This window comes from Meleagris gallopavo, chromosome 11 (assembly GCF_905368555.1).
Source record: "Meleagris gallopavo chromosome 11, MGAL_WU_HG_1.1, whole genome shotgun sequence".
Classification (NCBI taxonomy): Eukaryota; Metazoa; Chordata; class Aves; order Galliformes; family Phasianidae; genus Meleagris; species Meleagris gallopavo.
In genome coordinates this window covers 22,382,509-22,410,169 of record NC_139414.1, presented here as the reverse complement: position 1 = coordinate 22,410,169, position 27,661 = coordinate 22,382,509, and the positions used below count along the sequence as shown (strand labels likewise).

Below are 27,661 nucleotides of genomic sequence, written 5' to 3'. Positions count from 1 at the left end.
ATTAATAGACGTTAGAGGTGGGCACATGCACATGCAGCCAAACACTCAATTGTCAGCAAGTCACAAGGGGTTGAATAACAGTACTGACCCTGCTAACAGATTGTACTTTTCCCACACAGAGTTCACATGAGATTTTCTTTCTTAATTTCCCAGTGGTATAGTCAAGATCACTCCATGCAAGAAGCTAGTAAAGGCACTCATCCCTCCTGTTTTACCACTGCCCTGTGCCAGAAGCTACAGGATCAGAAGGCTCCGAAAGCACGCTGACAACAAGCCAATCCTTAAAAGCCTCTGTCACCCCTTTTAGCTTTATCAACACCTCTTGTAGGAGTCAGGAGCAACATGTTAATTCCTGGGGACACGCACACATCTCTTGTGCAGTGCTGTCCAGCAGAACCTCAGCCATGAGGCTGAGCTGCAGCTGCCCTGCAGCCCACAGCTGCGCTGTGCATTGGATTCAGCAGGAAAAAGAAAGCAACAATACAGCTTGCTGCTTACCATGAAACACGCCGTTGTCCGCCAAGAAGTGTCTGCAGTATTGCAGACAGCTTTTCTTATCCAGGCTCCAGTAACTCATCCTGAGACCTTCTGCTCACCAAAGACAGCCACCCTACAAAAAGAAACAGAATGAGTAATAGTTCATTTACAAGCAATGCATAACTGCTGGAACTGCAAAGGAGAACTTATTGAAGCCCTTTATGCCAAATCGTTCATTACCCTCAAAGTACTCCAGCAAATGCAACCCTTCACTCTCCAAACACACCAGCCCACCTCCAGGGACACACAGGAAAGGACAGGTGCAGACAGAGCCCAAGCAACCAGCTGGACCCCATGGGGCAGCTCCCACCAGCACAGAGCTGCCCAGCCCCAGAGCAGCCAGCTGCTTCATCCAGCCCCACAGCCCTGCAGGCCACCACATGGCCACGAGAAAGGATCAATTGGATCTATTTAATGATGCTGTCCCACATTTACCAACTACTAGCACATCCAACAACACCATAAAACAATATGTATTATCCCCAGCTAAACTTCCACATAAATAAAATGAATCAAAGGAATCAAAACACTGGGGGATGTTCACCCATGGAGCTGAAGACGGACTCTTCCAGGGACAGCAGCATGGGCAGCACTTTTGAGGAGATCTGGTCACATCAGCTACGTGAAATTTATATCCTTCAGCCCCAGGACCCCAGATTTACGCAGCAAAGAGATGCTCTCGGCTCAGAGTCCCACTTACCAGTTCCATGTTGCACCGATGCAGCTGATGAACCATCAATCTGCTTTACCATCTCCTTACTTTGTTTTACCCCCATCACAAGAACCAAACTGAGAACCCCAGTAGAATGGGGCAGCCAAGCACCAATCCCTTCCCACACAGGTCCGTGCTGGCCCCAGCCCACCAAGGCCAAGGCTCCCAGCACTGCCACAGGATGGCTGTGCTGCCTCCAGCAGGGACAAGGACATGGGAACGCATGGGTAATTGGCTGCAGATGCTCCCACACAATACCTGGAGCAGACAGCAATGTTTCTGGCCACGAGCCCCAAAGCTCTGTTGGTCCGAGCCCCCTGACGGCCAGCGTTCCCCAGACCCAGGCAGCAGTATGTATCAGGCAGTTAAAACGGACAAGCACACCATGCCAACATGAGGCAAAGCCCAGCCAAGCAAGGGAGCGCGAGCAGCTGAGGCCAAGCGCTAACAATGAGGTGGGAAACAATCCCAATCCAGTCCCTGGGAAAGCTTCCACCACGAGCTGCTCTGCTGTTCCACTGCCACAACCCGGGACAATGGCAACAATCAGAACAGTTATGTTCAGAGACCAAAACAGTGTAAGTTAACTCATTAATAAGCTGGTGGCTATAACTCAAGACGAGGCTGTGTTCGACTCAGTTCACCCAACTTCCACTCAGACAATTCAGCCTTTTGTTCTGTAAGCTGGGCCTCGCAGAGCCCCATCCCACCCAGCAGGGCTCACTGCACAGTTGTGGTTACAACTCAACAAATCAGCATTTCATATTTCTTTTGTATTAAAATTAACCGCAGATTCCTCAGCCTGCTGTTCAGACGCATCCTTTCACTGGATCCCCCTCTGCTGTCTGGCCAAGGCTCGGCCCAGCAGCCACACCAGCCCTGGTCTGCTTCAGTCACCCACCTCATCTCCCTCCCACCTCCACCCGGCCCATCCGTCTCCATTACAGTCTAAGTTTAGGGTAAGGACCACGTACTGTTCAAACTAAAGGCCTGTTTTACTGGAACTGGGCCCACTATGCAGTTACAGCCATTACATCTCCACCAGACTTGTGCACTTCCTGGACTTTTGCCCTACCAGGCCATGAGCTTTCATTGTAGCTTGCCACAACTACGGTCACTCTTCCGCTGTTAATTAGTAAGGCACAAGCTGACAGTTACCTTAACGGCGCAGAAATAACATTATCACTGCTACCCAGCCTACCGCCAGGTTTTTTCCTTCAGGTATTGGAAAGACAAGCATCGCTATGTTTTAGCTACAAAAATCGTCTCAAGTATTTATCAGTTGGAATTTACACAAATAAAGAGAGATCGCATCTCTCGCTCAGCTCCCCCACAGAACTCTGAAGGGAACCTGCAGCCCCCTCCCCTCCGTCTCAGCTCACACAATAGGCCCTTGTTCAGAGCACAGCGGGTCCTCCCACACCGTGCTGCTGCCTACAACAAAGGTTCTCCCAGCAGCTGGGGATGAAGGCAGAATTTCGAAGCTGGGATCCGGGCAGTTATTACTGAAAGTAAACCGATCTTGCTCTAGTTTGATAGAAAAAAAATAAGTTCAAGTTATGTGCGTGCATGCATACATGCGCACAAAGAAACAGGTCTGTGTGGATACATGGGGATGAGATGAACAAATGAGACTATTGTTATCATCATGATAGCAGGGGAAACTCCTTCCAAGGAAAGTTTCCTGAAAATATTTTATGAAATGGATTCTAGAATTCGTGGAGCCAAACATACAAGATACTTCTGAAGGCAGAGGCTGCTCTGTGTGCGCTGTAACAGATGCTTCTTGCTGCACAGGCTGGACACCAACAAGGCAGCACCCTCTAAGCCCTGCTCCCACACGTCCATTTAGCACCTGGGAACTCCCTCGTCCTGTGCACAGCTCTCAGAACACTCAGACAGATGAGTTGGTAGTTAAGCCAGCAATATACAGGGCGGAGAGACTGCGAATCCCCTCTTGTCTCACCTGCCCTCTCCCCTTCCTGCTCCTGAAGCACTCTGACAGATAACATTAAATCAGTCTGATAGCACAAATGGTTCCCCGCCAACAGCGAATGGTGCAGCCCACCAGAACCTCCCAGTGCCAAAGCCACAGAACCAGTTTCCAAGCTCACATTGCACTGCCTTCCCAGCCAACTGGTTTTGAAAGAATCATTCTTAAAGAAGGGATTCCTTTCTCTAGCACAGAATGGTGTGTGGGAAAAATAAATATTCTATAAGAAGTTCTGCATAGTTGAAATATAGAAACCCATTGTGACTGGCAATTCCATCCGCAACAGAAAAGGGAAGTCCAGAAAGCAGTGCAGAGAAGCTCCAGATTTTCGATACCTGCACTCATTTCAAATACCACTGGTGATAAATTTTACAATGAAAATAGCGCAGGGATTCTGGAAGCTACAAGAGACATAAAGTAAAAGCATAACAGAGACAAGGAAAAAAGCAGGTTAGAAATGAAGAGAAACGTAGAACCAAACAAAGGACACACTAAGCACGTTACTGGCAATAATTCTGCATGAGCTCCAGATGTGGCCATAGACAGGCAGCTCCTGCCATCTGCGTGGGAGGGCACCAGGCCCTCTGCCTGTAGCACCTCCCAGGCACACACTGGCTCTCCATCTGGCAGCTGGGATCACACCCCAACCTCTGCTGACTTCCATCACACACACCCAGTTAGCTTCCAGGTATTGCAAACTGGAAAAATAAACACCTCATCAGAGTGGAAGTAACGCCTTGAACTTTCCTCATTGAACACCAAGGCACTCAAGTGCCAAGTTAGCTTCACAGGCCTACATGGATTGCTAAAACAGAGAGCATAACAGATTTACCTTAAGCTTGAGAGTAAGCAAAAGATTTCCTTGAATATCTTGGGAACAAAAAAGCACATTTCAGACCAAGCCCCATAGCATTTCTGAAGGCTTTTCTCAGCAGTGTGGCACACTCACTGCAGCAGCAAGCAGAGAAGACAGGACACTTATCCCGGCTTACCTGCACTAATCCAGGAACTCAGCCTTCTGCTACATTCATATTTTGAAATAGCAGATACCGAAGAGACAGAGTGAAATCGTCTGCAGTTTAGTTTGCTTTGCAACCGGGAAAACTCATGCTTTTGCCATCTCCATCTTTCTTTCTCTGGAACAGGTTCCAATAGCCTGCAGGTTTCCTCGCACATCTGCTTATCATCAGCCATCAACGCACATCATAGAACCACCGAATGGTTTGAGTTGGAAGGGACCTTTGAAGGTCATCTGGTGCAACTCCCTGCAAGGAAGGTTTTATACTGGGACAGGAGAGAAGTAGCTACTGTTCCATGTTTTTTCACTTTGTAAAAATCAGCTCTTCTGGTGAAATAACCTTCAAACTTGCACACATAAACCAGATGCTGCGCAGCATAGACCGTACTTAATCGGTATCTCCAAAACAAAGTAGCCATTAGACGAAAAGCCTCGCCATCACCAGGCCAGAAAATGGAATCCAAAAAGATTACAAAACCCTAATATGACAGTATTTCATAGGGTACCCACACGTCTGCAGTCCTGGGCTTTTCATTTCACTGAGACACTAACAGTCACCCAAATATTGCTAAGCATTTAAGCTGGTCTGAGTTCAGGCAGATTGAGACTTAACTGCCATACAACCACAGGCTTTAAGGGTTCCACACATCATCAGTGCAAATCTCCACTGTAATCAGCATCAAATATCTTCACTTATTCAAAATAGCGTGCAGAAATGTTACTGCTATCACAGATCCAGGGCAAGTGCAGAACTAGGCAAGGCATGCTAGCAACGGCAGGTTAAAAATTCAATGCTGTTGCAAAAAAGCAATTTTGCCTACAAAATTGGCATTGCTATCACAAAGAAAAGCATTCTCACCTACCTTACTAAGCCTTTTTTTCTTTTTCAACTACCCACACTATATGAGAGTGCTTCCTAGAATGTAAAGTATCTTGTAGTAGAAACAGAAAGATCAAAAAATATCCCCAAAGTGACAATCCCTTTTCAACAGGGAGTATTTAGCATGAAAAAAAGATAATCAGTAATAGAAGGAAAAATCATCCAATATCTGATCCTTTTCTTATTGCATTCCCCTAGAAAAGTTCCCAGAGGAAGAAGGGATCTCCCTGTGCAACGCAAGTTGCCCTGCACCATTCCTGCCCTGCAAGCACATGGGATGGCGGCCAGAGGCCAACCAGGCTGCACTGGGCCATGCAACGAGCAGCTTCCTTATCTGCCCAGCCCACGTTAGCAAACAGCAAGCCTTAACCTTCCTTGGCCATTAATTCTGGCGGAGCTTTTGTTTCAAGTCATTCCTCTGCTCTTTCTGGGGAGTCATGAAAAGCATGTGTCAGCACAACTTGCTGCTGAGGACGGCATTAGAAAGGATTTGAACCGATTCCCCATGGCAACAGACCCTGAAAGGGAATTAGCATTTGCTCCCCATTCCTCAAGCGGCCTAAGAGGAATTTGTTTTCCTCCTGTGGAGGAATTGTTTCCAGGAGTGCAGCACGCTGCTGCCTCCATCGCTCAGCAGGCGCTGCTCCAAAGGACACCTACCTCGCACACCCTGCGCTCAGCATCACTCATCCCACCAGGCAGAGCTGATAAACACGAGTGAGCATGTAGGGCTGTTTGCCTTATGTGGCTTTCCAGCACACCTTCCAGCTGTTTTTGCCAGCTCCGTGCACCCTGAGCCACTAATCCAAATCATTTCTTGGTTCTGCTGCACATACGTTTTCAAATCGTGAATGCTGAACGCAAGTCTATGCTGGAGATTTTCATCTGCACGGACAGAACTCGCTTTGCCCCACTGGCTGTTTCAGTGCACCACCTGCAGCACATCCTGAAGACTCTTCTACACATTCTCCAGTTTCTTCTATGGGATAAAAGCAGCACTCCCTTGGGAGCAGGCAGAGGAAAACACAGCACGCCCAGGACTGGCAGCTCTAAGAGCCACCCACAGCAATACCAACAGCCCCAAAGCACGGAGAAATGATTGGCCCCAGGCAGCAGTTCACAGGCTCCCAGGGATACCTTGCTCATGCCCCAGTTCTCCAGGTATAAACCGACCTGTGTGAAACATGGAGACACATTCCCAAGGATTCCAGGGAACTGCAGCACCACTTGAAGCCCAGAATAATTCCCACTGCTCAGTCTGGGGGTGCTGCTGTGAGCGGGGCGAACCACTGGTCTGTCAGGAGCCCATTGAGCTCTGCTTTCAGCCACAGATCTGGTGAGCACCACCTCACTGCGAGCACCTCTGCCTGAAGTGTGAAATACAAAAGACAAGAGAAAGGAGATGTTTGCAGAGACTCAACACAGCAAGAAATTCACCAACCAGCTGTTAATGACACGTATTTAAGAGCTTGTGAAAACATCTGACACAGATTTCACATCCCATCCCATCAGCAAAATGACGCTCTGAAGACGCAAAGTCACAACAGCAAACATGAAGCGTAAGCTTACTTTGTTCTTACCTAGCATGACTTGGGAAAATAATGTTTCTGGAATTGGAGGTACACGTTTCTTCCCCCTAAGGGAAGTCCCTTGAGGACTCCTCCTCTGCAGACCAGCTGGCACACCCTGCAGAAGGCAGGCAGCAGCCAGCACAACATCCGGGAGCACCCACCTCTCAGAGCAAGGATGGTAATTCAGACAAGTCATTTTCAGACCTGCTGGTAACATAATAGACTATTATTTGAAATGGGAAATATTCCGTTTCAACTGCTGCTCCAGCTATTACTACAATCTATGAAGCTCTGGCAGCACACAGAATAATTCAAACTATTTGATAAAATACAAAGATAAAAATAAGATGCCTGGGAAGGGCTTATGCCAACGCAGGCAGCCATGGGCAGATTATTTGCATCTTACATGATGCTGGGCTTCTCACCAACTGAGATGCAGACCCAAAAGGAGCAGGGATGAAGGCTGCTACCTCCACAAGAGCTTCTGCATTCGTCATCAATTGCTAACGCTGGCAACTGCAAATATTCTTCCATTTTTGCCTACAGGTGCACTACCAAATTTGCTGCCACTGCTGGAACTCACACTGAGCACAGAACACAGGAAGCACGCTCCCATGAGCTCAGCAATGCCTGCTTCAAACCCGAGCAGACAGCCGGCACATCCTACACCCCACTCAGTGACACGCTTGGCCGTGCCTGATGTGCAGGGCTATGTGAACTTTGTGCCAATTCCAATAAATCAAGCCTGTCATGGTGCATGTGTTCCTTCACATGGCAGATTGCCTCCACCTGAAACTTCTTGCAAGCAGCCTTCAGTTATTTCAGGTTGGAGAGACTCACAGGGACGCCTCTTGCCAGGAACCATACGCTGTGTTAACGCATGTGGCCAAACACAACTGAAGTGGTTTTGCAGTACTCACCCGTGGCCTCGCACCCAGCAGAGCATGTGTTGCATCCTCAGTGTTTTGTCCCCAGCTTTTCCTAGCACTGCAACAGGTGTCTGCCCCCAGAACGCTCTCAATACTCTGCCCACCTCTTCTCCACACCCCAATATTTCCACTGCTTCTGGAGAAGGCTCTGTTAGTGGCTATTTGCAGTGCTGGCTATTTCCTCCCACCTTCCGATCCCCTGTGGTGCCCTCCCACCTCCCAGATGCATTCACATCACTCATCTACCAGGCACAACAAAATGGAGCTTCTGTAAAGCCAGATGACCTAAAAAAGGCCACACATATCGGGGCCCTGGGAAAGCAGAGAGCAGGCTCTGGAGTAATGGTAACGACCTCAGTGTCTGCGGAGACTGGAACAAGGAAACCACCCTTGGTACAGAGAGCAAGAGCAGTTTTCTAAAACAAACAAAGTGCACACACACACTTCCTGGCAATTTGGTCAGCCTGCACCAACGCCAGCCAACCTCAGCAGCACTGCAGTGGAAGCACCTCCTGCTCGTGGCCTGGGAAGCACAGACAGATTTATCCCAAGCACAGCTCCAACCTCGTGGCACAAGGCAATGAATGAATCCCCGGGCACTGCTCAGCCCTGCTGCCCCAGGGAACTGCACTTTGCTGGTTGGCAGCTTTCATGCTCTAGTGCAGTGGTCAGGATCACAGAATGGCCTGGGTTGCAAAGGTCCACAGTTCTCATCCAGTTCCAACCCCCTGCTGTGTGCAGGTCATCAACCAGCAGCCCAGGCTGCCCAGAGCCACATCCAGCCTGGCCTTGAATGCCTGCAGGGATGGGGCATCCACAGCCTCCTTGGGCAACCTGTCCCAGTGCTTCACCACCTCCTGTGTGAAAAACTTCCTCCTAATATCCAACCTAAACCTTACCTGTCTCAGTTTAAAACCATTCCCCCTTGTCCTATCACTATCCACCCTCATAAATAGCCATTCTCCCTGTTTATAAATGGATAATTGCTCAGAACGTGCTCTGCATCCTATCACACCAAGAGGAAAACACCAACATAGAATCACAGAATCACTCAGGTTGGAAAAGACCTTAAAGATCATGGAGTCCAACGTGACCTAGCCATACTATCCTAACTAACAACCCTGGGCTAACTCATGTCCCTGAGCAAATCACGTCCCAGAAGCATAACCTAGAGCACCTTCGTCTCAATGTGCTCAAGTGAATTCAAAACACTCAGAAGAAGTTTTGGTGAAGCCCTACAAGGCAGTGGCGCGCAGCAGTCTGACCTCGTCTGAAGACACAGGCAGGGAAGCTGTCCCAGGAACACAGCAGCTCTGTGGCAGCCCTGCCAACAGACCGCAAAATTCAGACATTTTTTCCTTTTAACTTCCAGACTTGCTTAAGCACAATAAAAATGAGGGGATAAAAGACAGCTCCCGTGGGGCTGCGGCCCCGGCTTTACCATCTGATCGAAGTCACGGCGGCATGAAAGGCCCGAGGCATTAAATCGATTCCCCAGGCAGCCTCCGAGCAGAGCCGGGCGGTTCACGGAGGAGCTGCGCCCACCCCAGCGCTGCGGGGCGGCGGGGGAAGCCGGGAGGCACCTGCAGGTTGGCTGCAACCAAGCCGTCCCACCGCTCTCACCGATCGCATCGTTTTACCGGTGGATGGAGACGTGCTTTCCCTGAAACAACCTCCCTTTCTGAAATTACAGAACAGAAACGCATCGGTTTAACAACAAAAGGTTCTCGTTGGCGGATTGCAGGCTCGCAGTGCCCACGCAGCGCCCAGCCCGGCTCTGCCCGCGCTGTGCCCCGGCCGTTTTTCCCCCCGCAGCTCGCGGCCACGCGCCCCGTAAAAGCACCTCACAGCCGCTCCTCAAACAAAGGGCCCGAGAGCGAGAGCGCCCCGTCGGACGCGGCCGGCTCTCCCCCCGGAGCTCAAGAACGCTTCGCTCCGACGGCACTTTTCGCTCCGCCGGACCCGAAGCTCCTGGGACGGCGCGGCTGCGAACGACCCGAGCGCGGCCCCGGGACGGCCCGTTCGTCCCGGCTGTCGGCCCCAGCACGCCGTGCCGCTCAGCCCGCGTCCCGCTCCCGTGCGGCCGCCCGCCGTGACCCCGCCGGCTCGGCTCCCCGCGGGGCCGGTCGCGGCGCGGTCCCCCCCCGCCGTGCCGGCCGCCCCCAGCTCCCGGCCGCCAAAAGTTCCCTCGCAAACTCGCACCTGGACTCGGGAGGCGCGCGGAGCTCCGGCCGCCGTGCCGCTCCTCGCGGGGCCGCCCCGCTCGGCTCGCTCAGGTCCGCGCGCACACGGCTCGGCTCCGCTCGCTCTCCGGTTCAAACGCACGGCGCCGCCGCCCTGCCCAGCCCGACCCGCCCTCCGGCGCGGAGCTCAGGGCAAACCCGGAGCCGCCCCGGCCCGGAGCGGAGCGCCCTCCGGCCCCGCGGCGCAGCGCCGCCCGGCGATCCAGCCCCGGTGTTGCGGCGGCCCCGAGCCCGCTCCCATTCAACCTGCTCCATTGTGCGCCCGCGACGCCCCTCCCGCGGCCGCCCCCCTCCCGGAGCTCCGGCAGCGGGCAGAGCCGCCTGGCCCCGCCGCCCCCGGGCGGCACCTGCTGCGGGGAGCGCCGCCCTCGGTAACGCGTCTCCCGAGGCGCTGCCCCGTCCGCACTGGGCTCCTTTGCGCTGCTCCTCGCACACGAACCACAGCTGTTTCCTTTCCTCGGCGGTTGTGCTTTTGTTTTTGTTTTTGTTTTTTTTTTTTCCTTGAGGGGGAGGAGATGCTTTGGTTTTGTTTTCACAGCTCAGCCCGGGCCGATAAGGAAGAGCACCAACAACACTTGGTGGGATCGACCGCACACAGCCAGCACCATTAACGAGAGATCCGAACCCAAAGACAGAGCCCTTCCTTTCCACAGCTCTCGGTCTCAGCCTTAAGGAGGACCTTGGCGATGAATATAGCTCACTAACAAACAAAACGCAGTCCGTAGAATTATCTCGTGTTTATTGCAGCTGTACGCACATTGTGAGCGCTCCGTGTGGAAGAACTTACAGGTAAGGATGGATAAAAAGGACCAGCTACCCCCAGTCCTGAGAAGCGCTGTGTCTGTGTGACCGAGTGCTTTGGTGTCTGTGCACCACGCTGTGCAGCCGGCTGTCTGCCCCATGCAAGTTCCTGATGTTGCTTCTGCACACACTGCTGCTGACTGCACTCCATCAGACCTGCCTGCAGAGCCACCCCAGGTACTCACACAGACACACAGCTGCGCTGTGCTTGACAAGAAGCACAACCTTGGGAGGACCCAGGAATAAACATCCACTGTGTGTATTCCTAGCTGAGGAAAAGCTGCTTCCAGGAGCCACGGCTCTGCCCTGAAGTCAGCACAGGAAGGATGGCAGAGCAGCCAGCCAGCGGGGCTTGGATAATGAAGCTTTTCAGACCACATCGCTCTCTTTGGTGTCTCATTGCCTAAGGAATGCACACAGAGAAAAAAATGCATGAAGTACTTCACTCACACAATGAGGAGTGGGGGAGACGACACACAAAGCTCAGGTGTCTGGTATATAAAAAGCCACAATGAACATAAGAAATTCAATCTTTATTCTGGGAATATTTACAAACACACACCTGGTGTAAACTTCACACCGCTTTGAAAAACAAAACAAGTCCTCAGTGTGCTCTGGTCCCCTTTTCCCAATTCCAAAAGGTTTGTGTCCATCCGATGTAGGTATTTCTAGAGCCATCAGGAAAACGTCACCGCTGCTCACAGCTGTGGGGTACCCAGCAGGAACAGGACATCTCACTTAGGATCTGAGGAACAGCTCAGCTTAACAACACTTCCATTCTTGTCCTGCCTAATGTCACTACACTTCAGTCCCATACAGATTAAATGAGACAGCACTTTGTAGTTCTCGGGTTTTCTGTTCCAGACAAGGAACCCCGAGTTCTGGCACTTGTTAGCATTAACTTACACTCTACACAAGCACGTAACACAGATAACTGCCCTGCTTCTAGTCCAGCCTCCCATCCCATCCTTAAACTTAGTTTCTCAACCAGCTCACAAAGCGTTTCAATGTCCACATGAGTTTACTGTTGCTTATATGACCTCTAATCCTTTCAGAGAAGCTTTCTTCTTTCCATATCCCCTTACTTTTCCTCAAGGCTTTCAGCTCTGCTCGGAGAAGTCTTTTGTGCAGCTCCCAGAACAGGTGAGAATCGTGCTGCAGTCCTTCTATGCTCGCTGCTCTTCCAAGCCCTTCTCTCAAGACCTCTTCATTTAAGCACACGCTGGAAAATCGGCCCTACAGAACAGCATGGGGAATGTCACATCCCTTATCCCTTACAGAATGCACGCATGCAGATGTGTGTGTTGCCTTGGAAGTACAGACTGTACTTCTCATTGAATCTATGCTCATGCAGAAAGAAACTTTCAACTTTCAAAGCTTTTTAACACATTTAACCGAGTTGAGCGAAATTCAGCTGATTTTTAAAATGGTGCAAGAGAGCTATGAGAAGGCATTGCATGGCTTGAACATTAAGCCCACCAGAACTGCACAGTGCAGCCAGGTTGGTCCATAGATATGGTCATCTCAGAATCTGATTTAAAAGTACATTGCTTAAGATTCATGTAAATATAAACCCAAGCTGGACGTGGCTCTGGGCAGCCTGGTCTGCTGGTTGGTGACCCTGCCTGTGGCAGGGAGGTTGAAACTAGATGAGCACTGTGGTCCTTTTCAACCCAGGCCATTCTACGATTCAATGAAATGGCATTAATAACATCCTTACGTACTGAGATAAGTGCACGATCGCAGTCAAACCCCACAGTTTTAAGTCGTTCTTACCACCACATTTACCTTATTTACTAAAACAAGGCACTCGAGTGCCAAGTGCTCCCTCCCGAGAAGTTGGAACCAGATGACTTGCGGGGGTTTCAGCTCTCTCTGCAGCCACACCGTGCCCTCAGGGGTCAGCTCCACGCCGGCCAGTCTCACCAGCAAGAGACCCTCGGACTGCCCTGGGCACAGACACAGCACTCCTTTACCAAACACAGCAGACAAGTTAGCCGTCATGCTTTGCGCACGGCCACAGCTGTTGTTACATTAACAAGTCTATTCCCACAGACTTTATAAAAAATAAATAAGTTCTAGGGTTTTTTCCCCCTGGAATGAGAGGAGCCATGCAAACAAATGAACTGCCCAGAACTTGAGTTTTGCTGCCAGAAATATATCGCAGTGATGCTACTGCTATGAAAGTATCAGCAAGCTCTTCCTACAGAGCTCTCCTCATTCCTTCCCATTCCTCAGTTTCCCATCTGTACGGTATGGGAAGACCAAAGGGCAAAACCAGACTGCAACTTCACCTCTGTCTCAGCACTGATCTCTGTAAAGACACAGCACCTCACATCCCATCGATTCATGCCCACCTGCTTCCAAGAATAGGATTTAAAAACTCTTGACCTACTTCTGTGTGCATTTCCTTTCTCTCCACGTACTTTTACTCACATTTTCTCAGTATTGAGGTAATGAAAGGAACGCTGATGGGAATGTGCTCAACTTCCAGACCCTCCTCAGTGACACGATGCACTTTTCCTCGCAATTTCACATTCTTTTCTATGAACCCTGCAGGTATATCCAAAGCATTTGTAAACTTTGTTGTCTGTTGACAGGAAGAAGAAAAAGTGTTAAAAAAAAGACAACCATAGAGCAGTTACAGTCAAATCCAGCTTCTACAAATAGTCCAACTTCTACAAATATCTGGTGAATCACAGGTGTGCTGTTAAACAGCAAGAGGAACTGCTTTTTGTTAGACAGCAATGAGCTGCAGACACACAGCACCACACTCAGGAACGCTCCCCATTCTGCAGGGCATGCAACACGAGGCACGGGCACGAAAGCTTAGAGAGAAACAGAAACAGATGGGTTTGAGCAATACGTGTTGAAGTCAACTTGATTCACCAGGAAAAGAGGGGTTAGAAATGGTCCGGATGGTGCTAGAATGGTGGAGAGGAAGCCAAGAAGTGTTTGAAGGCATCTGCAAAGAACAGACACAGCAACAACAAAGGCAGAGTGGAGGATAGAAGGAACAACACAGCCTTTGATAAGGGAGTAAATAGGAGAGGGACAAAAGCAGGTGTGCACCCATGCAAAGATCACAAGATGACTGAATTCGATACTACATTCTGTTCATAACGGGATTCAAAGGAGAGTTATATGATCACACAGGGAGACAAAAGCTTAACAGCTGCAGTACAGGAACAAAGCTGCTGCTCTGTGAGAGGACAGAGAGAAAAGATGCACTGGGATGGCACGGAGCTCAGAATTCAGAATCTTAATAAACTTGCAGAGCTCTCACTGCAGGAAACCCTTTGCAGAGGACTGACACACATCGTCGACACACAGATGGGAAGAACTGATGAAGAAGCGGTGAGGCACTGGAACAGGTTGCCCAAGGAGGCTGTGGATGCCCCATCCCTGCAGGCATCCAAGGCCAGGCTGGATGTGGCTCTGGGCAGCCTGGTCTGCTGGTTGGTGACCTGCACACAGCAGGGGGTTGGACTGATGAGCACTGTGGGCCTTTTCAACCCAGGCCATTCTATGATTCCTATAAATGGAGCTGCTCCTGCAGAGCTCCACAGCACTCCGCCGTGCAGTGACTGCCCTGAGCTGCTCCCCCCGACCTCCTCCATGGGCACGAGGTCTCTCAGTGGTGACACAGACTGTTAAGACCTAAAGTCTAAAGACCAGGAGTGGTTCAAATCTGGTCTTAACAGCACTGAAAAAAATCCCACCAGCCTGGTCTGTGTGGGAAGATTCAGGTTTATGCTGAGAACTGTTAGAAAAGTCGTTCTGCTTGCAGAGGTGTGGAAGAAGACACGAGGAACCAACTCTACATCAGCTGAAGCACAAACATGAGAGATGTTGGTCCCTGGGCCACACACACGGCTGTGCAACGTGGAGATGGAGCTGGAGAGAAGGAATCGCGGAAAACAAGACGATAATTAAAAAAATAAAATACAGAAATAAGGCGATAGGGAATACAAGAACAAGCACCGGCCTCGCTACTCTGAACGCGAGCCGGGTCACGACGCACTGGAGCTGAGGGGGGACGGGGAAAATGGCCCCGAGCGCCGCAGCAGCGCAGGGCGGTGCCGGCAGAGGGCGCCATTCCGGCGGGAGCAGCGCCACGGGGCTCTGCGCAGCGCGGGGGAGCCGGGGCGGCACTGGGGAGCCCGGCGTTGTTGCGCGGCTGGGGGGGGAAATGGGGGAACGGGGGTCCCGGCGCTCCGCAGCCCCGCCCCGCCGCACTCACCAGGCGCACGCTCCTGGCCAGCACCAGCAGCCCGGCCACCGCCACGCCGGCACTGAGACTCTGCGGGGAGATGAGATAGAAACGACGTTCAGCCACTCCGGGCCGCAGCGACACCGACACCGGCACCGCTCCCGGCCCCGCCGCCCCGTTACCCGCACGAGGCTGAGGTGCGCGTCCGCCCACTCGGAGAGGCGGCCCAGGCCCTCGGCTGCTGCGCTGCGCCGCTCCGCCATGGCCGCCGCCCCGCCCCGCAGCGCCGCCCCCGGGCGGAGGGCGTTCCTTTACGTACCGCACGGGAACGGCGTTAGCTTACCTCTGCGTGTGGAAACCGCGCAAAAATCCCGTTCTGAGCGAAAGCGTAACGTACACGGACTGAGCTTCAGCCTTTGCATCGCACGGCCGCCTCACCGCCGCCGCTCCGCCCCGTCAGCGCCCGAGGCTGAGCGAACACAGCGCAAACCGCCGCCCAGGTTGGAAGAGGAACAGAGCGACTTCTGTCACACCTCATGTAGCCCCGATGCGGAGCTCAAGTCTGACGAGTTCAGCTAACGTATCAGTTCAGCAATTCCCAACGTATACTAGCGGGTTACATCAGCGCCTCCAGGAACAGCGCATCGAAACTGCAGAGTAGAAGTTAACTATAAAACATCGATGGATTTGAATTCCCACATTCTGCAGTTCAGGATCACAGAATCACAGGGTTGGAAGGGACCTCAAGGATCGTGAAGCTCCAACCCCCCTGCTGCATGCAGGGCCACCAACCTCCCCATTTAATACTAGACCAAGCTGCCCAGGGCCCCATCCAGCCTGGCCTTGAACACCTCCAGGGATGGACGGGGATCCACAGCCCCTCTGGGCAGCTGTTCAGCACCTCACTGCTCTCTCTAAAGAATTTTCAGAGGATTTTTTTTTTCCTAAAGAGTTTTCCTCTCAACAAGGAGCTGGAAAAAAAATCCTGCCAGCACAGACAAGCTGCTGCTAAAATAAGCAGCCCATATGTACCTAACCCAGTAGCACTCATCTGGCTGGGGTTGAAAAATATATCCTTTGGCCACAAATCCTCAGTGCATTCTTACAATCTTGCTGTCCTTATGCAGAGATGGAACTGGAAGACCTGGTTTGGGGAGTAAAACATGTGCTTTTGTTTGCTTTGTTGTTTAGTGTAGTTGGAACAGATGGAATGGAGCACAGATCAGAGCTGGGGGAGATGGGCAGGGTGTGCAGCCCAGCACACTGCCGGCCCTCAGAGGTGCTGCTCTGACAAGTTGAGGAATGGGCTCTGCACCCAAGGGAGCACTTGGTCACTGTCCTCTTCTGGCACCATCAAGCACGCACTTAATGCACACCCCTATACCCTTCCAGTCAGTCAAAAGTTGCTATCAACTTTGTTTTTTTCTGGAGCATACAGGAACAAAAGATGCACAGGCTGTGCCCTCCCAGGAGCTCAGAGCATAAAGCTCACAGTGCAATACTTCCAGTACTGACAAGCCAAGAAACAGAGCATGGAAAAACAAATCACGTACCTTTCAGAGGTATTTTTTAATTGTTTTAAATGATGTACCATATACATCCATCATGTCACAAGTGCCCTGTCTCCAGCAGTACAGTAGACCTGCTGTACATCAGTAAGGCACTCAAGAGAGAAGTCATTCTTCATTAATGCACCAGGAAATTTCTGCTGTAAAGGATCAGTACAGTTTCTGCAGCAGCTCGACCACACGATGTACCCTGTTTGCTTTACACACGAGCAGGCTGGATGCCACTGCCCAGGAATTTGGCAAGTTTGTCATCACCAACTCACTTCCAAAGGCACTGTCTTCTTTTCCTGCCCCTAGCTGGGAAGAGAGACATTTCTGCTCCCTGACTTAGAATATCTTCAATTTCAGCACCAAAGGAACCAACGTTATCAGTTAATCCCAATGAAACAACTGCCTCAGAAGGACTGCATACCCTCTCCTCTCGAAGCCTGTGTTTTATGTGCTAACCCCCACACTGTGCAGTTTGTACCACCAGGGCTGGAGGCTCAGAGTATTGTGCGTTACCCAAGTCCTACTTCCCTTCAACTTTTCATCAAGAAATCAAAATGCTTTGAAATAGAGGAAATAAATTAAACAAATGTAACTTTGTTTATAAAAATATTTTCTTATAAATCTTTAAAGCTTATAAAAGCCAGAAAATACATTTAAAAGAATCTCTGAAACATTAATTCATCCTCTGAGGTGTGATTACAGTCCAGAAAGTGAGAAGAAACAAAGCCCAAAGACGTGTTACATTTCTCTTCCCACAATGAACTCTGTAGTACAGTGTGCTTAACCTCCAAGTCAAAACACCTTTCGCATCCTTCCCCTGGTCCACTGCCTGCACCACATCATTTGTTTGAAAATTAAGAACTGGAACTCAGCTAACAAAGCTGCTGTTTAGATAAATGTGGCACAATTAGCTTTTCCATAGTTACTATATGGAAAATTCAGATGTTGATTCTATCAGAAGCCATGACTCTCAAGCTAGAGCATGGGGATATCTATGCAGTACATAAGTGCCATTTTCTCATCATTACATTCTGAACTTGAATTTTCACATTGGGAAGGCAAGTGGTATCACATACACACATACCACTGTTTCAGCCAAACATTTTTTCAGCAACTTGGCATGTAAAAATACCTATATTCCTGTTTATTGATTATGGGATATGTCTTTGTAATAAAACTAAAATGACCTCGAGTCCATCCAGTATTCAAACCGCATCAGTTGGTCCTCTTGCACTTCCATGAAGACTGTCCTTCATCCTGCAGCTTTTTGAACTTTGGCCCAAGCAGGAACCACCAGCCAAACCCCAGGATGACACAGATGACAGATTCCACGTAGTAACCATCCAGGGTGGTGATACAGGAACCACCAGCTTTTGTGCAGAGCTGAAAGGCAGAAGCAGAGGTGTGAAGTGTTGTCTGGGAGGTACTGAAACAGCAGACTTGTTAGCAGGAGGCATTGGATAGTTACAGTTTAATTGCTTTTTCAAGATTCTAACTGAATAAATCTTGCTCTTTTTCTTACAGAAATGATGTGAGGCTTTTGAGTTCACAGTTAGTGTGAGAAGCAACAAAGCTTTGTTATAAAACATTTGGGAGATGGAGATTATTGGCCAGAGGAGTAAATGCTACTGAAGAGGTGCAATGATTATTCTTAATTTCGTGGAGGGGAAAAAAATAATCCTATCCAAACTGCTTTTTTAGAAGTTACAGCCTTGCACGTCACATGGGGAACCCACAAACAGACAGCACAAAGCAAGCAGCCTGCAGTTATGTCTGAGGAAAACATGCCAGAGATGCTTTTCAGTTGAAGAACTGAAAGATAAAAACTCATTTAGAGGGAACGTGTTTGGTACATGACTGTTTCTACTATAGTTTATCTTTCAGTGCTGCTATGATCTCAAGATAAAGCAATCCTATGAACAAAGATTTCTGCCAGCATGTGATTCCGAGATGTGTCAGAATCAGATTAGGAGGAAGAAGGGAGTGGTGGTGGGGGATCACTGCCAACTGGAAGGATGCAGAAAAGCACTGGAGGAGTGAGCTGAAAGAGCAGAGCCTTGAGTGCAACAGATGCCAGGGCACAGGGGACCTAGTTATGGCAAGCTGAGCCGCGTGCTGAAAAGGCACACTGCAGAAGCAGCTTCCTCTCTGCAACCACTCAGAACTGCAGCTCCATTTGCAGAAGTCAAATACGACTCGTTTGAACACTGTGTGTGTTTAGAGGACTTCACATCCCAGAGTCCTGTAAACACAGAAAAGTATTCAACACTAAAATCTCAATTACAAGTAAGGAAAAAACCCATGCAATACAATCCCCCCTGACACTTCCACTCCTGCAGACACCTGCATTAAAATTTGTCATTTGCCCACACGAAGGCGAATGTGAAACCCAGCTTCCCAGCCAGCTGTGCATGCAGTTGTTTGATCCGTGCACAGCAGCACAATGTGTTCTCTGTTCTTTTCCACAGGGCTCCCAGAACTGGGAAGGCAGCCAGTCACACTGCTCAGCTTCACGTGGAAAGCAGAGATCAAAGACAGCAAAGTAACATCATGGTAGAAGGAATCGAGGTATGAAGCCAGGAAGCCTCCAGACAGACAGAACCAAAACCTGCCACAAAGCTGCAGTGACTTGGAGACAGACAGCCTGCCAAACACAGAGTGCATACTTACACAGCTCCAGGCTGAGCAAAGTTTACTCAGCAGCTACAGCCTCCACATACTGGAGAGGATGCAGCACTGATCTGCTGCTTCCACCATCAGCTTTTCTCTCCAGTTAAGACAGAAAGGAACAACTACTCTGCAAGTGGAAATCTTTGGTGAAGATGTTAACTATGAAGAGTGCAGATAAAAACAGACCGAATTTACCAGGCATGAAAATCAGTTCAATTGGAGACAATTTTTAAGTGTAAACTATGCACAGTACAGGCTTTCCAAGGTGAACAAAACATACTTAGAGAGGCAATTTTACCAAGAAATAGTTGAATAGAGACCTTCACAGCCTCCAAACTTACTTCTGCCTCAAGTGCATTTCCACAGGCCTGTTCCTGGGCTCCTGTACACTCTTTAACCGTGAGTGGATCAACAAGCCAGAGTGCAACAGTGGATGGCCAGTTCCCTCCCAGGTTTGACACAGTATTGAGGAGCGTCATGTAGGTTCCTCCGATCAGTGGATCGCTGACTTTGGCATTAAAAGCCATTATAGCAACATACATGCTATACAGCGAGATCTACAGAAGGGATAAAAACCCACAGGACAGTAAGGTCTCCCCAGTTACAGGCAATGACAATAAAAGCCCTAACATAAACACTGTTTTGAACGATTACTTGACGTTAGCAACATTGATTGAAAAATAATCCTAACAGGTTAAAGTTGCACAACAAATTAGTCCTGCAGTTTCCCTACTAATCTCAAGTTGCTGTGATGCTCGCATCAACTCACAGAAACAGATCCAGTCTCACAGGCAATCGAGTTCCTCAGGTTATCAAATTGAAGTTATGACAAGGCCAAATAAAATAGCGTATAAAAATAACACGTTTGCTTGCTCTGATCCAAAGACCAGTTTGTACCAGACATTCGTTTTTCAGGCCTATGGATTGGATCCATTATGTTGTTTCCTCAAATCAATAGAGCAGTCACAAACACTTGTTTTATGGAGCTGCACAACAGGCACAATCACCACCATGCTTACAAAGCTCAGTCAGAATGCTGGTATTTCTAATGGTACCAAGCTTCTGAGCTTCTGCATTTGGGGAAAAAGTCTTGGAAGCAAAAGCAGATCTGGTGAACTGGAGGTGACTCTGCAGAAGATGTCCAACAGAACACCCATAATGGGGAGAAAAGATATTTGCAAAACTAAAGTCGTATAGCACAACAGATTGCTCCCTGTGAACAACAGTTGTTCATGGCACTTCTAGTCCTCTAGATATGGAATACCCTCCTGTCCCCCTTACCTGATGTAAAGCATAGCTCAGCAGTACTACAGCATAGTAGTAGATAGGAAATCCTCCTTCGTGTCTTACTCTAGGAGTCCACCATACCAGAAAAGCAAATTCCAGTCCAAGAAGTAATCTGCAGGAATAAGACAGATAATGTGTAATTCAAATGATTATGCCCATGTTTCTGCACCTTCCTACAAAGCAACCATCACACACCTGTGTATATAACATAGTAAAATAGAAATAGTGTATATCTAGTTAGAGTTATCTTGTGTATAATTACATATTTAATATTTAACAAACCATTTAACATTGGAGCCATAAACCTTAAACCTCAACAATTCTCTCTCCCCTATAACACTGCCAGACCTCCTCCCCCGTCCCTCACACAGAAATTCTTTTTGTAGGAAGCAACACACGATATACAACCAAATTTTATTTATTTATTCTTTTTTTTTAATGAAAACATACATAAATTGCACTGGAGCATAATCAAGTATTGAATGTTACAGACCAAACATCGATCTACTGGATAAAAGCATTGAGTAATTTGCTGGATTCTGTGGCTTGCTCCAGAATTGAAATTCCTGCAGAATTCCATGAGCAAACTCCCATTTAAGCTACTCAATGCAAATAACATCTCCTCAGTCTGTACCCACTTCATTCACCTTTCATTCTCGGAGATCTCAGTGAAGCACACATCTAGCAGGTGTTCCCAATGACTCACCAATGCACTGAGCCTCTCTTACATCACCTCATAATTACACAAAGTCCCAAATCTAGTCAGAACAGTCCATGAACAGGGAACTATTGATACTGAGTAAGAGCAGGAAAGCACTGCTCTAATGCTATTGTATACACCTGGTGAGGACACTGTGCTCCCTCAGGTCACCACATACATCACCTTCAAGGCACAAAATAGAGCTCAACTTACTAGGAAAATTCTGACACGCTTTTTCTTCTATCTGGAAGTCAGAGTTACAAAGCAATTAGAATACTTGATCTGAATACACAAGTGACCATGTTTCAATAAACCAGGTTTTGTGTGTTTTTACCTAAAAGGCATAGCTTTGTAAAACGTGTTCAGCGGCTGGGGGCCTGCTGTGTATTTGCTGATAATCAGAGGCAGTATTATCTGTAAAGGAACCATTGGAACTGCCAGCAGGGCTAGATGCTCCTTAGGTACTCCCTCTTCCACCAATTTGAGTCCTGTTACAGCATCTGCTGCTGAAAATCCAACCTGCAACATAAATTTGACAAAATAAACCAGGGAAAGCAGACACTGTATGGCTAGAAATGCAGTTCACATGGTATCAAATACACACAGAAATGTGGCAGAGTACAAATTGGAAACAAAAGTCAATTGATTTCCAAATTGGTTCTGAAACACATTCTATACTTGCACTCTATTCTCACCATAAATGCCAAAACTCTAGCAGGAACATTAAGCACAGCAACAGTGTTCATGCCCGTACCTTAAAGGCCTGCTGGTATCCAGAACTGCCAGGAGGATGCCATGGAAACCTAGTTTATACAGAGCTGCAGATTCTAGGAATACGATTTAGGTTAAAATAAACATTTTCTGTCCTTTTAACTGAACACTACACAAAGAGCCTAACTGTAAGGAGGCACACTTAAAAATAAACTACTACAACAGAAGACTGCAATCAGACTTCTCCTCAATACTTGGGTAAACACTTAAATGTTAAAACAAATGTTTTCTGCTGTGCAAGCAGTTGTGTTTCCAAACTCCATGTGAGAATTTGGAACTGATGACAGCCATGAGCAAAGCTAAGATACAAGTGACATCACGGGAACCTCTCACAGCGTTGGCTTCTAACGTTCATAAATGCATTCCCTCACCTTTGCTGTGAGAATCAAGAGACAGAACGTAAAAACCGCTGGCATCTTGATTATTGAGAAGAGCAGCTTGTATGTATCAGTGATGCCTTGCGTTTCTTCTTTAGTTGGCGTTAATTCTTTGTTTTCTTTTTTGAAAAGGGCCACAAGTGTAGTGGTAATTAAAAAGACAGCTCCCCAGAAAAACAGGAAATCTAAAATAAAGAAAGAGACATTTATCCCAGCAGCTGCTAGAAACACTTGCTTAAAAATTTACTAAGTTGCAGAAATATGGTTATTTTGCAACAATATAAAGGACAATTAGTAATAAAAAATTGAATAGAGGCATTACTCGCTGACCCATGTAAAAACAAGCAACAAACCTAAGCACAAGCACGCAGCTACAGACAGCAGCAGGCACTGCAGCTCTTCTCTGCTCAATCCAGAGCCACGTGTCGGCTTGAGATTCTGACACAGCAGCAAACTGGGGCGCTTTGCTCAAGTTCTGTGTATTAGCACAGTGAGCATGATGGAGAACAGAAAAGGGAACATTTTGAGGAGCTGCACATAAAACCACCAGAAGTGAACAAACGAAGAAAAAAACCACATTTAACAATTACATGACAATGAGGAAAAACCATCAGTACTTTTCCACCACTCTCCAGTTAATTCATTGCGTAGTCACACAACCATTTTTCACCCTAATTCTACACTCCATTTAAAATCTACCATCTAAAGGAAACAGACCTATACCCAAACGAGCATAAGGACGTTCTGACCAAAGTTCCTGTACAATCATCATGTCACTCAAAGAGATGTTTAAGAGCAGATGGTATTTGCTATCTTTTAAGCACTTTGTTTTAAGCAGATACAATATTTGTTAAACAGTGGATTTGCAGGAAGCAATAGTGAAGCACATCAGCATCTTATGACAAGTGCTTCTGAGTTGGTGAGAAGATAATACAAGGTAGTGCCACCCTCCACCTCTGTGAAAGAGGCAAGAAAGAACTCAATCACGTGCAGAGGCTATAACAAAAGTAACCTTTCATCTTCCTGATCAGAAGCCACTCCAGAAGCCTCAAGTTAACTGAAAGGGAGAGATGGTGAAAGGGCAAAGACGGGGCCAAGGTTTCGTCAATCATTAGCTGCTCGTCGTTGGCAGGAAGAGAAGCAGCACAGCCATGGAAGCAGGCATGGAAAGGCTGCTCCAGCTGTACCCCAGTTTAAAATAAAAAACGGCATTTCAAACTAGCATCTGCTGCTTCCACATCACTTATTTTTCCTTCTTCATCTTGGAGAGAAGACCTCATAGCCAATACTGCAGATTGCTCCCTCCTCTATTTGTTTGCTGTTGTTTTAAATACCCTGAAAGTATCTTCTGAGTAAACATCAGCGCTCAAGCAGCTGCTCACAGTTACACACAGGACACCCAGGAGCAGCACTCTAATAACAGCAGCAACTGTTACCACTGCAGCCTGAGGATGGGAATGGAAATAGCTTTGAGCATCAACACATGAATATTCCTGATCAGGTCAGCCCTGCCAGGTGCCACACAGCAATGGCTGGATAAGCTACAAGGCCATATAAAAAAAAAAAAAACAAACCACATTTTTAACTGTAGATATATTCCAGCATTTCTGGTGCCACCAGCGCTGCCTGTCCCCATTCCTGCTTTGTCTCTGCCTCCATACTATCACTAGGAAAACAATCCATTCTGTTAGGGTAAAATCAAACTTCAAAACTCAACCAGGGGTAGAGCAGGCTGTCAAAATATCAGCCAGGTGTGGGATAGCACAGCAGCTTTGGTAATAACACAGCTATACATCTCCCAGCAGAAAGCACATCCCGCAGTCAGTAGCCAAAATAAACCCAGGCTGCCTTGGAGAGGCTCCTTCTTCCTGCACTACACCTCTTCCTTTAAACGACAGCAAGCATTCATGTGACTGTGTAACAAACTGCTCAGGAATCAACAAACCTAGCCAGGGAGCTTCTAAAGGAAAAATAATCAAGTCATTTGAACAGCAAAGCACCAAAGTCGTACACATGCTAGCATAAACAATAGGAACACTGAAACACATTCCTCACTTTTTTTCTCCAGAACTTTATTATTTGTTTTGATGTATGGTACTACATTGTTTCATGTTATATCCCAAAGTTAACAGAACAACTAATGCTTTTGCCCTTCAGCAGCCTGAGGCAGACTCACGCTCGTGAGGCACTGGCTTGTTCTTTCCCTAAGAGCAGCACTCAGTGAACAGAAGCGTTCAGTGAGCTGAACTGGCAGAAAACCAGTCACCTTCCTGCACTGTGAAGTTCCCTGCGGCTCTCCTCCAGCCCTGAGACAACCAGCACTGGGACCAGAGCCACACCTGTCTTTTCAGCGCTGGCTGCTACAGTTGCTACAGGACAAGCATGGACTTGGTGAACTGAGAGGTACAGTCACATGGACAAGGGAAAAGAGACTTCTTCAAGACAGTTTTGCTTCCCTGAAACAACATATCCTGCAACTACAATGTCAGAGATACTTACTTTTCTTACTCCACCCAGATTAATACTTCAGTACAAGTCAGACAGGTTCTATAGGCACTTTGATTTTAGTGCCTTTTTTTTTTTTTAAAGGCAGCATGTTTCTAAGAAAACCTTTATAAAAGCAGAACTAAAAAGAAAAGACAGCAACAACACACCCTGGAGAGCAAAGGTAAGCACAGACAAAAGAAGCTCTAAGTACACAAGTGATTTCCAAGTTGCATCAGCAGTGAAAGACTCAGTCTGCTGCTGCAGTGGGAGGGAAGAGATGCCAGCACTGCTGAACTGCACAGCAAGAAGCAAGGGCAATGATCCAGCAGAGACACTTTGAGGAGTACTCTGTGCTCGCTGACATATGGACAAGACACGGGACAAACAAACATCCCTAACTAACAATTAAATAACTATGCATTATCAGATCCTGTTTAATTAATTAAGGAAAAAAAATTCCCCTGAATTCAACTTAAAGGTGATCTCCCTTTGCAGACTAGAAATATGGTCAGGACTAAGCCCTCATCACTTCTATTCCTGCAAACAACACCATTCTCACAATTTTGGAAGAAGATACTTCCTTTATTCCCTTTTGCCCTTATTCCAGAACATGTTCCCAAAATGCCTCCTTAAAGAGACAAAGCTTTGGTGTCTTTTTTAAACAGTAATCTACTCCACAGTTGTTACGCTCAGAGAAGTTAAAGCAACCAAGTTTCTGAAGCGCTGAGCTCAGCCGGTCAATGACAGGGCAGATTTCCCTCACTTAGCCCAGGGAAACTTGGGAGCTCAGTCACAGAATCACAGAATGGTTGGGTTGGAAGGGATCTTACAGCCCACTCCGCCTCAGCTTCTGCCACAGGCAGGGACACTTCCTCCCAGTTCAGGCTGCCCAGAGCCCCATCCAGCCCAGCTTTAAGCATCCCCAGCTCTCTGAGCAGCAGTACCAGGGCCCCACCACTCTCTAAGAATTTCCCCTTAACATCTGACCTAGATCTCCCCTCTTTTAGTTTAAAGCCATTCCCTTGTCCTATCAATATCTGCCACATTAAAAGTTGCTCTCTCTCCTGTTTATAAGCTCCCTTCAAGTGTTGGAAGGTCACACACTGAGGTCTCCCCAGAGCTTCCTGGAGAAAAGGGCTTTTCTCCAGGCTGAAAAAGCCCAGCATCCTCAGCTCTTCAAGCCATGAGCTCTGCCAGCTTCCTACAGTCTGTAAGACTTGCTCTGAACCATGCTGTGCTCTGGGCTCAGGGAGGAAGCATGCCCTTCCCTATACCGGTGCGCACACTGGTACCCAGGCAGTACCTGAGAGAGTGACGATGCCTCGGGGCTGGGGCTGGAAGCGCAGGTACTTGTTGCAGAAAGAGGCTGACTCAAGGGCCAGAAAGAGCACGTTGCCCAGGAAGTAGCCAGCCGTCTGTCCCACCGAGTTGCAGGTGGAGGCGTAGCCCACGTTCTCCCGGGACAGCATGGTGAGGGCCCAGCCATCCACGGCGATGTCCTGGGTGGCCGCCAGGAACTCGAAGAGGAAGAAAGTCACAGTGAGGGCCACCACGTCGGGGCCGCGGCCCTGTCCGTCGCCCAGCAGCACGTCCACCTGCGTGGACAGGTAGATCATGAAGAGCCCCAGCACGTACTGCGTGGGCACCAGCCACGACTTGCGGCGGCCGAAGCGCCGCAGGTAAACGGCGTCCACCAGGGGGGCCCAGAGCAGCTTGAGGCTGAAGGGCCAGAAGACGAAGCTGAAGAAGGCCTGCTCGGTGTAGCTGGCGTTCTTGCTCTGCAGGATAAGCGGCACGCTGCCCGCCAGCCCCAGCGGGATGCCCTGCAACACGTACAGCGCCAGCAGCAGCAGCACGCTGCCCAGCTCCGCCCGGCATCCCCGCGGGCCCCGCGCCGTCAGCGTCTCCGGCGGGAGCAGCGCCTCGGCCTCACCGCCCGCCGGGCCGTCCCCGCAGAGCGCCAGCGCGGGCGGCACCTCACTCCTCACGTCCAGGCAGTGGTGGTGGCTGCCGGGCCGGCGCTGCCGGCCGCCCTCCTTGGCCGCGATGGCGGGCGACATGGTGCGGTACCGGGCCGGGCGCTGCGCGGCGGCCCCAGACGGGAGCGGAGGCCGCGCCGCCACCCGCCGCTGAGGAGAAGCCGCGCGCCGGCTCCGCCGCGCCGGTACGTCCCACTCTTTCCGGTCACGCGGCGGCGGCGGGGCAGGCGTGGCCGCATCCCATTGGTGCGCGGCGCAGCCACTTCCGGCAGCGGCCCGTGCCGCCCGACGTTTGTTTCGGTTCGGCCGTGATTGGTTCCGGGCCGCCCCGCTGGCGGCCGAGGGAGCGAGCCGCTGCAGGGCTGACTGCAGAGCCCTGAGCTGGAGCCGGCGGAGGGCGGACGGTGCGGAGCGAGTCCGTGCCTGCAGCGCGGGTCTGCAAGGTCCGAACGAAGTCAGCTCTGCTTTACCCCGGCGTTTGTTTCACCCCTTGTGCTGCTGATCGCCATCGCTGCTGAAACGCACCACGCACTGTGCTGAGATCCTCTGTTCGATGTCCGCGAGCGTTCAGCACGCAGCTATGAGTGCCAACGGGCGCCTTTTATTCCCCTACAAAACGTAAAGGGAGGCGGGAAGGTTCAACCCCAGCACCTGCCTTTAGTGTCATGGGACAACGTAAAACACGAGGCGTTACTTTTGGAGCAGCGTGAACCGCTGAGCTATATATGTTTTTATGCCAACGTAAAACGTAGACGTTTAGTAAAAGCACGCGTTGTAGCACGATCCATAACAGAATCGTAGGACAGTTGGGTTGGGAGGGACCTCGCAGCCCCCCGCACTGCCGTGAGCCGGCTGCACCCCGGGGTGCGCAGGGCCTCGCCAGCCCGTCCCGAGCGCCGCTATGGACTGGACAGCCCAGGTACGGGACAGCCCC

The 27,661-nt window shown here is 49.3% G+C and overlaps 3 protein-coding genes across 9 annotated transcripts in view; all 3 read right to left on the bottom strand.

Moving 5' to 3' along the window:
* PLCH1 (phospholipase C eta 1) overlaps positions 1-10,101 on the bottom strand; it is a 62,860-nt gene extending 52,759 nt beyond the window's left edge. Inside the window, 2 exon segments of the mRNA XM_085233298.1 lie at positions 499-610; positions 9,843-10,101. Of these exon segments, the coding sequence (XP_085089424.1) occupies positions 499-577 (79 nt within the window). The 5' untranslated portion in view covers positions 578-610; positions 9,843-10,101.
* Positions 10,102-10,536: 435 nt separating this feature from the next.
* Positions 10,537-15,231, bottom strand: MISO1 (mitochondrial inner membrane subdomain organizer 1). Of its 7 annotated transcripts, none has more exons than XM_085233303.1 (6): positions 15,080-15,231; positions 14,928-14,987; positions 13,121-13,274; positions 12,473-12,633; positions 11,770-11,920; positions 10,537-11,087 (listed from the first exon to the last, which is right to left on the bottom strand). In XM_085233303.1, exons 1-6 carry the CDS (start codon positions 15,158-15,160, stop codon positions 10,552-10,554), a joined length of 1,143 nt encoding a protein of 380 aa, XP_085089429.1. In that variant the 5' UTR covers positions 15,161-15,231; the 3' UTR covers positions 10,537-10,551. The 7 variants fall into 7 exon arrangements, with proteins under 7 accessions (XP_085089429.1, XP_085089427.1, XP_085089430.1 ...); XM_085233306.1 differs by lacking the exons at positions 14,928-14,987; positions 15,080-15,231 and adding exons at positions 11,247-11,388; positions 13,960-14,505 and having other exon boundaries at positions 10,941-11,087; XM_085233301.1 differs by lacking the exons at positions 14,928-14,987; positions 15,080-15,231 and adding an exon at positions 13,960-14,505.
* Positions 15,232-16,442: 1,211 nt separating this feature from the next.
* SLC33A1 (solute carrier family 33 member 1) lies at positions 16,443-26,961 on the bottom strand. The gene is made up of 6 exons (XM_010717094.4): positions 26,052-26,961; positions 22,256-22,446; positions 21,448-21,632; positions 20,408-20,525; positions 19,468-19,683; positions 16,443-17,839 (listed from the first exon to the last, which is right to left on the bottom strand). Exons 1-6 carry the CDS (start codon positions 26,806-26,808, stop codon positions 17,672-17,674), a joined length of 1,635 nt encoding a protein of 544 aa, XP_010715396.2. The 5' UTR covers positions 26,809-26,961; the 3' UTR covers positions 16,443-17,671.
* Between the last annotated feature and the right edge of the window lie 700 nt (positions 26,962-27,661).